The following is a 13,066-nucleotide window of genomic DNA, read 5'->3' on the forward strand; positions in this document are numbered from 1 at the left end:
AAGCGGCATACAATGTATTATGTGGACAGTAGACAGAGCTGTTCACACTTGTAAGATTTGCATTGTTGTGCAGCAAAAACAACGCTGGAAGTGGAAATGGGCTGTAAAATCACGTTTACAACTATTTATAAAATATCAGTGAGGTGCAAAAAAAAAAAAAACACTTCCCCCGTAAATAAGATGCGTTGGTTGCCTTTCCTATTAGCGTTTTGAATTTTTTTTCAAGTGTAAATTTAGCCTAAAAGCTAAGCTACAGTCCCCACCCGTTGGCCACGACCGACTAACGCATTTCACCCTGACTAAACGTAATCATAGGGACCTATACGATTACACCTCATCAGGGTAAAACATGTCATAGGGGAAAGGACTGTAGCTGAAACTTTTACTTTCATTTTGAGACTTGGTTAATACATATAGGAGTTGACTTTCTAAAGGCAAATGGGCTGTGCAGTTTGCAAGTGCAGTTGCTGCAGGGCTTAGTAAATGAGGTAAAGGTTCACTTTGTAAAGCATACCTAATCACATGCAAGGAAAATAAAAAAAATTGCATTTTTGCTTGCACATGATTAGATGATAGAAGTCGGCAGCATTTTCTAATTTACTAAGCTTTTGAGCAACTGTACTTTTAGTAAATCAACCTAATAGTGTGTGTCCCAGGACTATGTATCACTGTGGATAGACAGAGCAGGACATGCCCCTTGGGGGACCAGCACCTGGATCACAGAGCGAGCCGGTGGGATGGTATGCAGGAGGCAGGAGCATATGTACAGGGGTCACAATTGGGACCCAGCCCCATGCACACCTGGACAGGAGAGGCGGCAGGGACCGTATATAGAGGAGCCGATCCCCCTCCATTTTTCTCCTGCAGCCTTTCAGTGGCTGCAGGGGGAAAATGAAGGGGCTTGGTTCATCTACATGCTGCCCCGCCGCCCCTCCTATCGACCTCCTACTGCCCCGAGCTCCTGTGTACTCCCCCCCCCCCTCATCTCCCACAGCACTGCTGAGTTCCTCCTCCCCTCTCCCGCTGGCTGCTGCAGGGGATCTGACAGGATTGAGAGTGGGGAAGGGGCAATAAATGTGTCATTTACCAGCCCTTTTCTTTGTCTTAATGAATAGAGTCAGTGATCCATACCGATCACTGACTCTGTTCATTCATAACTGAGACATAGTAAACTGAATGAATGATAAGCTCTGTACAGAGCTATTCCTGTCAATTTATTCTATACAGCTGAGGCTGCAGACAAGGAGATTGAGGGCTGTGTCTTTAATCTCCTTTCTCTGTTTAAAAGGTGAAACATTAGAGGTCTGTTTAGACCCCTGATATTTGGCCAAAGGCTTCTAAAAAATTGTGAAAAATAAATAAAAAAAATAAAATTGTAAAAAAATAAAACAAAATGGTAAAAAATAATATAAATTAAAATAATACTTACACCAGTGGCAAAACTACCAGGGTCGTAAAGGTCACATTTGCGACCGGGCCCTGGTGTACACCACTGTGGGGGGGCCCTGGCTAGGAGTCAGGGTGCCCTTTATGATTTCTTGCATTGGGGCCCTGAAGGTTCTAGTTACGCCTCTGGCAGGAGGCTTTGAGCAGTGACCATATCTGTCAACGAATGGTGGCTTTTTACGATCATGACAAGTTAGGGAAAATATGTTGCTGTTATCTTAATATGTTTAAAAGTACACACTTCTTAACTGGTGACATTTAGTGCTTGGTAAAATTTCTTTGTTTTTTTTTTGCCACAGATTATGGTCATAAATTATAGGAATTTCACACCACCCATAGCAGCACCTTCGAGTCTAGTTGAAAACGGCTTGGACACAGTTGAGAACAGAAACTCTTTTTTTGAGAGATCATCCAGCCCCACTCTCCCTATAGAGGCTTGTCCTTTGCCAACAAAGAGTAGTCACCACCAGAGTGTTTACTAATTAGTAATGTTCAGTGTAATTTCAGTAAAGATGAATTGGCTGATTAAATATCCTTTGTGTCATGCCTCTGAAACAACAGACAGTCATCTGGCAGCAGAATCATCACTCTCATCATTTATAAAGAATAGAAGAAGTTTGAAGTAACAATCATCTCCAGCTAGTCTTGAAATTGCAGGGGGTGGGGATTAAAATAGCACCAATTCTGTGTCGGTGTCGAAATTGGTGAATAACTTCTTTGACCTATTCATTAGCATATTTTACACAAGTTATTTTATCTTTTCTGCTCAGTGAAGATGAACAATGATTTATTGACTCCCCATAGGAGTGTACTGGCCTCTGATATACTATACATCCACAATGGAGTTTCTTCACAGTAGACAAGCTTTTGAAAAAAAAATGGGGTCCTGTCAATATGGTTGTCATGCCGAGTTAACGATTCATAAAAGCACAATTTTTCAGAGACCGTTCTCACAGCACAAATATGCATTTATGTTTGAGAAGTAGAACTATAGTATAAGTAAAGAAAACAATGATAACAATATGTAGGGGTGGGTTTATAGTGCACAGCAGAGAATGGTCATATACATGCATATAGAAGTGATGTGTGGGAACTTTGTTTAAACTCGTTCTAACTTACTTGCCTGAAAATAAGTCTTGATTATAGCATTTAATATATTCCCTTCAATCCAGAATAAAGGTAGAGCTATAGGCAAGACTTTTTATTTTGGATGGAGGGAGGAATATAACCCCATAGCCAAAAACAGGAAGTAAAAGGAAATCCCTGCAAATTCAAGGAATCCCTTGGGGACCCCCATACCATCAGAACTAGTTTCCCCATTGGAAAATTTCCCCTCTATTACTTTTCTGGGGAAAACCCAAAATTTGGGATTTTCTTTTACTTTCACTTTCAATGATAATGGTAAACAGGACGAATAGAGGGGATGAATCTCCTTAACTGGGGCACAAACAACAATAAAAACTGACGGGTGTTCTAAACCATCTCCACTTTATTAAAAACTGAAGAAATAGTTTTGCTTTTAGTTATACTTTAACCATACTATGATGAATAAATGGAATTTGCATGTTCTCCCTGTACTTGTGTGGGTTTCCACCGGGTACTCTAGTTTCCTCCCACACTCCAAAGACCTGCTGATAGGTTAAGTGGCTTCTGTCTAAATTGTCTCTAGTATGTGCATGTATGTAGGGGCTTTAGATAAGTTCCTTTAGTACAGGGGCCAATGTGAACATACAGTATGTAAAGCGCTACATAAATTGACGGCGCTATATAAAATAAATAAACGCAAATGTCCACTGACTTCATGCCTAGTGACTTGCACCCTGGGCTTTATATGTGCTTCCTGTTGGTCGTCTTAGGCCCCTTTCACACTGAGGCGCTTCTAAACTGCCAGTAAAACACTTTTAGTGCTTTTGAAGAGCTTTTCAGGCACTTTGGAGAGCTTTCCATTCATTTCAATGGAGAGGGGTGTTTTTTTCACTGCCGTTCCAGCGCAATGCGCCAGTGTGAAAGCATTCATTGATTTTAATGGAAATAGGTTTTTGTGAGCTTTTCAGGCACTTTTTTTTTGCAAGAAAGTGCCTGAAAGGCACCTCCGTGTGAAAGGGGTCTTATTTATTAGCCTTGAGGTGTGGGAAGGGGCAGGCTGAGCTCTGGCCATTATTGGAATAATAAAGACACCTGTGGATGCCTTTTGTAATCACTTGGTGGCAATTTGCATTTCTTTTGCTATGTGTTCACTTCAAGGGTATGTAAATCTTAAGAAAGCATATCTCCAATTACAGATGAGCTTGGGCATCCACTGAACTCAATTCTATCCAAACTTGAACATTGCGCTCTTTTGTAGTCCAATCAGCTGCAGGTAGCGTTATTAATTGTCTCACATTACATGTAAAATAAAGGGTCGGGACGTTGGTCACCAATATATGGACTCATGTCTATATTGAAACAGTGGTTTGGTGGTTAGCATTCCTGTCTTGCAACTCTGGGGTTGGGGTCCTCGGTTTGGATCCCAACCAGGACACTTCCTGCATGAAGTTTGCATGTTCTCCCTGTGCTTGTATTCATTTCTTCTGGATACTCTGGTTACACCTTACACACCCAAGGCATGTTGAAGGGTTAATTGGCTCCTATGTAATAGCTAGAGAAAATCGGACGAAAAAGACTGCTTTCGGATCGATCATCCGATAATCTGATCATTAGTATACAGCTTTCGAGAGCCGATCATGACAGTTCATGCAAAAATACCTGAAGTGACGAGCACAAAAAATGTTCTCATATGATAATGGAGCTAATGATTTTCGTGTAATTAGTATAGTATTGTTATAGTATTTATTGGTTGATGACTTGTAGATGGACTTGTGTCTTTCTTTTCAACTAGACTATGTAACTATGTATATTTACGAAAATAATCGTGTGACCAAACGAAAGAATACATTATAATACAATACAACACATTACATCACTTCCGAAGTTGTCTTCTGTCCTACTAGTATTTACGAAACTTTATTAACCTATTGGTTTTCAATATGAGACTAGCATGCCAAAAAAAACCAAAAAAAAAAAAAACGGACGATCATTCGCACTGAAATTGCAACAAAAACATGTATTTTTACCGCGTTCTTACAACGGAGCAGGGTGAAAGCAGACTAAATTGGCCAAAATATGTATGTTTGCATGTGAGATAGGGACTTTAGGTTGTAAGCTCCTTGGGGAGATGGACGGATGTAAAGCATTGCGTAAATTGTCGGCACTATATAAATACCTGTAATAAATAAATGCAAATTTGTTGTTAGGCTTACATTTTAACATGAGCAATGTCCCCATTTCCTCTCTGGTTCAACTATGTAATAGAATAGACATGGCTGTTTTTCTCAGTCTGTGATTATTACACAAATGTACCATACAAGCATCTGAAAAGTCCCGATTTTTTTTTTTAATTTCTTGCATTTTTTGTATTATTCGAATACCTAGGGGATGAGGTACTATTATAATTCTTTTTTTTATCATTACCGTCTAAATGTACCATACAGTTAGAATGTTTGTATTATACTGCATGTGATGTGAATGTCCCCTGCACCAATGTCTGCACTGTCTTCATTCCAGTGACTGTGTCCACCGCGCCCCCCCCAAGCAATCCTGTTTTACGGATTAGTGCACTGACTGGTTTACATTGCTGGCATAGTTTTCAGGCTCTGGGTATGCTTGACATGTTTGACCACACATGTTTGTTTATAGCATTAGGTAATAAAAGTCTTGGTGTGTGTCTTTGTCTAGTACTAAGTGATCAGTGTGCTTGTGGCTCTGAATGATTATCATAATGAACTGAACCACACACAGGTGAATGAAATGCTTTGTTATGCTGGAAGATCTCTGCGTACTGCCAAAACAGAATCAGCCCATTAAACACATGTACTTGTATTACTGTCAGTAATTAGAAAACATTGTTTCCACCATAGCAGCCGAATTATAAATGACACATCTCCTCTTCTCAGGGTGCAAAACTTCCTCTGTTCAGCAATGGCATTGATCTGTCTGCTCCTACTGACCTCAGGGACTGACAGACCCAATATGCTGAAATTAGCTCCTCACAATTAAAAAAAAAAAAAAAATTGTTACTTTCTAAATGCTAATGCCACGTACACATGACCAGACTTTCCGTCAGAATAGAGTCCGACGGTCTTTCCGACGGAGTTCCGACGGAGTTCCGCTGAAACGGACTTGCCTACACACGATCACACCAAAGTCCGATCGTTTAGAACGCGATGACGTACGACGGGACTAGAAAAAGGAAGTTCAATAGCCAGTAGCCAATAGCTGCCCTTGCGCCGTTTTTGGTCCGTCGGAATAGCACACAGACGAGCGGTTTTCCCGATAGGAGCTGATTCAGTCGGAAAGATTTGAAACATGTTCTATTTCTAGGTCTGTCAGAATTTTAGAAAGAAAAAGTCCATAATGCTGGTTTGTGAAAACTGACCAATTCAGATTAAACATAAATTTTAAATTTATTTTTATTATTATTTAAATGTAATTTATTGAAAAGTGACTTTGGACACTACATTTGTTGAGTTAAAACTGTCTGTATCTGTGTGTGTGTGTGTGTGTGTCTGTCTGTCTATGTACTCACACATATGCCTTAAATGGTAGGGTTGTTGAAATAGGTTTGTCATAATTATCCAATCAAACTGAAATGGCAGCTATAATAAATATTATTATTAATATACAGGATTTATACAGCGCCAACAGTTTACGCAGTGCTTTACAACTTGAAGGTAGACAGTACAAATACAATGCACTTTAATACAGTAGAAATCAGAGGGCCCTGCTCCTTAGAGCTTACAATCTATAATCCTTAGTTTTGCAGCAAGCTTGGAAAGTCTTGTTAATGATTATTTGGTAAGATGGATTGGTTGCCAGGAAAGCCTCTGCTGGGTATGTACATCATTGGTCCACACTGATATTCCTCTTATCTTGTAGTAGCTAGATGCAGGAAAGAACCTGGACCAATGGATGGCATGGCTGCATATCTAGGGAGATTTCCCTTCACCTAAAACTGTTAAATCTTGTGTTATATGACCAAGACAATAATGACAATCTTCCCGATGGAGATACAGACAGCAGAAAAAAAATAGATGCTCTATCCCTTTCAAACTCTAGCAAAAATGGGAAAAGTTAGCTAGAGTTGGCCTTTGAATTAAAATTTTACTTAGATTTTAGGTCGACAGATTGAGTGTGCAATAACAATCTTTTCAAACAAGGTTGGCCACGTGTGATAAATTTATTTTGTTCAATCAGCAGGTTGAATGAAAAAAAAAAAAAATGAACCAATTCCCCCATCCACATCCAATGCTCCAATCCTTCTACTCAGCTATTGTATTCTGCCAGCAGGGAGCCTTTCCTACCAGCAGAATACATTGATCAGTGTTGCCGGCTTTAGCTGGCGGCACCTGTCATTTGGGAAAAACCCTACAAGCTGGTTATACCTAATAAAATATTACACATACAAATTACAGAGCTGACCACCTAGTCTGTGACTATTTCTTCCAAAAATTGTGTTTGAAATCTGTCTTTTCTTGTACTATCAGTGATGTATGTTTGACAACTCTTGTTGCATTATCCATGGATTTCTCAATAGATCCTTCTCTGCAATTCAAATGTGTGAATGCATATGGCATTTTGGACAAGGTGTTGATAGAAAATATGTATGCTCCTCAGCTCCATCTAATGATTATAATGGATATTTTCTGCATTCACATATTCCAACTGCAGATAATATAGTCAGAGAACATTCAATGTTTTCCCCATTTGTACACAACAAACTTACATGCAATTTTGATGGACAGACAGCTATTAATTGTTTTTTTTATAAATCCATCACTAAATGAAATAAGTAAAAGTATTCTGAATACACCCCCTTCCCAACAACCACAGAGGAGATTTTTTTTTCACCTAAGCAGCTCAGCAAAATTGGGAGTTTCCGCTTTGGAGAAATTTTCACCAAAATTGCCCTGCTCATGCCTAGTCTCCAATGAAGAAGGGTATATGTCATTTCTTGACCATCACATCCTCAGTGCAGCTGTTAGGATTATCTGGTTCAGTTGAGTGAGGCAGCCAGTCATTCCAACAAAGAATGTTTCTTTTAGACGCCTTTCACACTGGGTCGTTTTGCAGGTGCTATTAAAATAGCGCCTGCAAACCGACCTGAAACAGCTGCTGCTGTGTCTCCAGTGTGAAAGCCTCGGGGATTGCACACTGGAGTGGTGCGCTAGCAGGACGCTGAAAAAAGTCCTGCTAGCAGCATCTTTGGAGCGGTGAAGGAAGGGTGTATACACCGCTCCTTCACCACTCCTGCCCATTGAAATCAATGGGGCACCGCGGCTATACCGCTGCTTTGCAGTGGCTTTTAACCCTTTCTCGGCCGCTAGCGGCCGAATACCACCGCTAAAACGCACCTCCCGCCCCAGTGTGAAAGGGGCCTTATTGTTGAATACATTTCATGATTTAATAGAAAGCTTTACATACAGTGTTATTTGAAGTTAGTTCAACAAATACATTGCTGTGCATGTAGTTCCTATAATGTGCAACTTGTAGCAGTACTGGCATCTCAATATATTTTTTTTTAGGTAACATTACACATGGATAGTGCTAAATAGAGTGTGATAGCTCCAAAATTATTGCTAATTGTTGTCGTCTTAATTTAACTTTTCTCTTTTTCTTCTTGATGTATTGTGACTGGAGGGTCTTTTGTATGTTATTTACATGCTGGCTTTGCAAAAAGCTTATGTTGGCTTCTTACCCTAAAGGGCCATTTGAGGCCTATATACCTTTGTTTCAGTGCAGTCTGGAGAATCCCATCCCAGTAAGCAATGCTGACTAACAAGAACTCAAAATAAGCACTCTCCTGTCTCCTAATAGCCTTGAATTGGCCTTCTTCCTTTTCTTTATCTAATGCCTGTCCTGCATAGATCTGAAGCAGGTCAAGCATTAAAGGCAGCACTTTCATTGTTCCTTGATTTGCTTAGTCTGTTTTACTTTTCTGCTGACATGTCTGCTATAAGGAAGGCCCAGCAAGCATCAATTTTCCTTTGTTGTCTCGGGTAGAGCGAGGGTAGCAGAGTTGGTATTCTCCGACTAATGTGTGTGCTTGAACTTGAAGAATTCTGTGCATGTGTGTCAATAATACATTGTGTAAATTTACTAATAAAGCTAGCTATACACTAGAAGAAATGTTGTTTGCAAATTTTCATTATAGGGACAATTGTTTAATTTTCTAATGTTTATGGAATGTCAAATTAATGTTCATTTTCAACCACAGTAGAGAGAAAATGCAGAGGAGCAAGAAACAAAAAAATTTCTGACAGTGATTGTGGCTTTCATTCGGGAAAGTGCATTCACGCCAAAATTGAATGTTAAAGACAAACTTTGGAACTACTTTGGAACAACATTCAACAAGTCATCAAATGTACTAAAGGGAATTTATATATAAATGTCTGTTAGAAAATCTACCAGTGGATGGCCAGCTTAGGGAAAGAAGAATCACAGTAATTATCACAGTCACAGGGCTGAGAGTGTGTATGTGTGATTATATATATATATATATATATATATATATATATATAAAAATATCATTTCAAATTTCTGTGGAGTACATAATAAAAATTAGATGGCGTATATGAAACATTGACCACAATGTTTGGCACAAATATTGACCATGAATATTTATGAATGAATATTTATAGCAGGATAAGGCCCACATAAAAAAAGTCTGATGGTTACAGCAAGGTAAAATTCCAGTGCAAATAAGCAAAGTGCTATTAACCTCCCTGGCGGTATTCCCGAGTCTGGCTCGGGGTGGATTTTTCATACCAAAAGCGGTATCCCCGAGCCAGACTCGGGCTTGCATCGCAGGATCCAGGAAGAGTTTACTTACCTTGTCCCCTGGATCCTGCGATGTCTCTCCGCTGTCATTGGCGAGCTGCTGTGTCTCGCTCGATTCACAGTGCCGAGCTCAGTTCCCTGCGAGCGTTGCGACGCACGGGGACGGAGTTCGGCGGTAAATTCAAAAGTGAAACACACAGTACAGATACAGCATACTGTAATCTTACAGATTACAGTACTGTATCAAATAACTACACATCCCCTTTGTCCCTAGTGGTCTGCCCAGTGTCCTGAATGCAGTTTTATATATATAAAACTGTTCTTTCTGCCAGAAAACTGGAGATTGTCCATAGCAACCAAAACTGTCCCTTTACATCAAAAGTGGCTTTAGACCAGCTAGAAAAAAGCGATAATAAATTATAATCACTTGCAGAATTGAGCGATAGTGATTTGTGAGGAGATCTGTCATCAAACACTAAAAGTAACAAAAGCTACAATTCTGCAACTGAGCAAATTTCAGTGTTTTTGATTTGATTACATTATTATATAATTTTTATTATTATTATATTATTATTTGTTATAATTATTTATAGTTATTTATTATATTATAATTTTTTATTTCGTTTTTCAAACTTTATCATACCCGGGATGTCTACTAGACTCTTGTTTGGACAGATTTAAGTGAGTTATTCCTAAGAATTACAGGCCTACAATATAAAACGCCAAATTTCTGTGCAAAATAATGGTACCGCTTTCAGCACCTAAAATCTGAAATAATCATACCGCCAGGGAGGTTAAACCGAGAAACAAACATTTTATATATTACAGCTTACCAATTCTTGAATGTGGTGGCTGCATTCGTTTTTTTTTTTTTTTTTTTTAGGCTTTGTTCATTCATTTTCACCTGGTGATCTGGCCAGTAAGTTGTGTTTTTTTTTTTTTTCTTCCTTTAAGAGACCAAGCTGTCCAGCGAAAGTGTCAAAGCGTTGAGACAAGCCATTTCATATTGACAGGGGTTCTTACAATGGCCATCTTCTCTTTGTTTGTCTCCAGGCTATTTCTCCACAGAGTTCCACAACCAGCTCCTTTTTAAAAAATTTTTTAAAAGGAGCTGGTCCTGGAACTTGGTGTTTGTGGAGAAATAGCCTGGAGACTGCAGTGACCATTCATTTGAGATACACCCAAGGAAGAGGAAAAGGACATCTGTTGATCTGTTGATGCAAGACTAGACCCATTTGGGGTCTTCCCTTGAGGTGAGAGGCTAGCACACACAGGGTATGGATTGGAGAAGGAATCCTACTAGTCATTATATCATCTGCATTAGAACTTTTTCCTTTCTTTGATGCATTTACCCTTATAGAGACTATTTTCCTAGCATGCGAAGTTACATCAGTCATCACTGGGAATTTTTCTTTTGATGTCATTATTTTTGCATCATTTTGCACATTGAGAATTTGTATTGTTATAAGCACTTTATTATTAGCACTTTATACCTTAATATTCAGAGTTACCTGGAAACGTTATTAGCACTTTATTATCAGCTCTCCTTATTTAGTATTTCTGAAGAGATATTTAGTGCTGCTTCATTACATATCACTCATTTTTTTTGGTGCTGGCAACACTTCAGAAGCCAGCTGCTTTATATTTATCTTTTTGCACTGTAGCACTTTACCATATATATCGTTTACACGATTAGCGGCGCATTAGTACTTCACGTTTAACATGGTTAAGTTTCTTATTGTTGGGTTTTAAAATAAACCTGTATATATTATGTGTACTACATGCCACCTACAAAGCTTCTCTAGTATGTGCCATTTTGAAAGATGTTTTGTAGACATGAAGGACAATCTCGCACAACCAATCTTGTTATCAAAGTAAGAAATGCTTGTGGTTGTTTTTCCCATTACAGAATGTAAATGACATCACTGCTCAGAAGAATGAAGCAAGTGAGATAAAGAATGCATGTGAAAGTAGAGTAAAAAGTTTATTGCGAGAAAATGAAGAACTGAGACAAAGGATACAGCAGCTGGAGGCCAAAATAACTGAGCTTCATCAGAAAATCAATGAGCTGAACGAAGATAACGATAGAACAAAAGAGAGACTGCGGAGAACCGAGGTTAGGAAAATAAACATCTAAAAGCAGATATGTTTTACCCAGACTTAGAGGGTTAGATATGATAATGAACTGGGCTGCATTTACTCTGAACAGTATCAGTGTAAATGAATCTTTCACATGTTATTGTATGGAGCAGTGCTGTCCAAATCAAGCCATGATCCTCCCCAGAGTTTCCAGATTTCCATAATTAACAGACAGTAAGAAAGCAAACCAAATTGAATGTGCTACAGAACCTTAGCCGGAATACAGCAATAGAGACTAGAATTGGATACGCCTGGTGTAGAAAATGGTACCCTTTTTGTATTTCCTTCCATTGCATATATTTACAAAGCAAGTTCACAAATCTACTGCAGCCAAAGTTTGCCTGGCTATAAAAAGCCAGATATCTCTCTGGGAACAATGAACGTTTATATGAGCAATAATGAGAGCTCATGATCAGCCCTAGGATTGCCCTAATGGCCTTATGCCTACCCAAGCATTAAGCTTGGCTGTCAGACTGGACCATTTCTTGTGTTATTGTTAATACAGTATGTGTGAATTAGGACAGGCAGTCATTAAGCAACATAAAGGTTACAGGGAAGTAATATGCGGGGTCAAAGTTTGTGATTGTTTAATCATTTTGGGAAACTGAAGCATACCAGTGACAAGACTATGTGGTTAGATACAGTAAGTGCATATTTGAGAACTTACTGGAATTGATCCAGCAATGCCGGAGTTTTGTTTTGGTTGCCGGGTTAGTCTCAGAGTTCAGCCTGTCAGAAAATTGTTGTAAAAAAAGTGACGTCAGTGCGTCGGTCCCATGAGTTATGCTGTCAGTGCGCAACCTGCCTATCACTGCCTGGCTCCAGGAGCACTGAGGGCTGTAGTACCAGAAGTTTTAAAGTAGTAATACGCCCTTTTAGAACATCGCTATAAAATAAACATTCCCTGGTAAACTTTTTGTTAGGGTTCCTACTCCAGTGCTTGCAGTTTACAAATGTTAATGCTGCTAGCTCCTGCTCTCTCATTGCTGCTTTCCTGAACTTCTGGTCTTCACAGGAAAGAGTTAACAGTGAACAGTGCAGTGTGGGGGCCAGTCTATTAGTTTGGAGAAGGGAGAAGGCAGGAGGAGCAGGGGAGTGCCTTGTCCATTCTAGGCTATGAGGCTGTGTGTTTCTATTGATGTGCACAGAGTAGGGAGACATAACTAGTCCCTGCAAACAAGGGTGGCTCTATGGGATGCTGCAAGAGAAAGGAGCCATGAAACCTGTGGCACCATGAAATCTGTGGCACCTGCCTAAACTGGACTATAGGAAAGGCTTTATGGCTAAATAAGCGGCATACTCAGTAAGTGATTAAATCAGCTGCCGAAAGTGCTTAAAAAACTGAGGGTCTATTGTGACTTTAAAGAACAGATTGACTATGAGCATATGGCTGTTCTGCCTTGATCTACAAATTGAGACCCAAAATTACCACGCTCAATAGCACTATGGGAATACTTGGAATTGTGCAAGGTTATGATGGTGCCAGCATTAGCCAAAAACGTGGCTTGGTGATTTGTGATCTCTAAAGTCCTCCAAAGGTAGAGAGCTTTCTCAATATAATATCAGCAGCAATACCTATGTCAAAGTACAATGGCAGACTTATGTA

The 13,066-nt window shown here is 39.4% G+C and overlaps 1 protein-coding gene across 3 annotated transcripts in view; it reads left to right on the forward strand.

Moving 5' to 3' along the window:
• Positions 1-13,066, forward strand: part of CGNL1 (cingulin like 1) — a 155,648-nt gene that overhangs the window by 84,477 nt on the left and 58,105 nt on the right. For all 3 annotated transcript variants that reach the window (XM_073618802.1, XM_073618800.1, XM_073618801.1), the window contains exon 9: positions 11,231-11,437. In XM_073618802.1, the coding sequence (XP_073474903.1) occupies positions 11,231-11,437 (207 nt within the window). The remainder of the gene's footprint in view (positions 1-11,230; positions 11,438-13,066) is intronic.

The sequence above is a fragment of the Aquarana catesbeiana genome, linkage group LG03 (genome assembly GCF_042186555.1).
Source record: "Aquarana catesbeiana isolate 2022-GZ linkage group LG03, ASM4218655v1, whole genome shotgun sequence".
Taxonomy (NCBI): domain Eukaryota; kingdom Metazoa; phylum Chordata; class Amphibia; order Anura; family Ranidae; genus Aquarana; species Aquarana catesbeiana.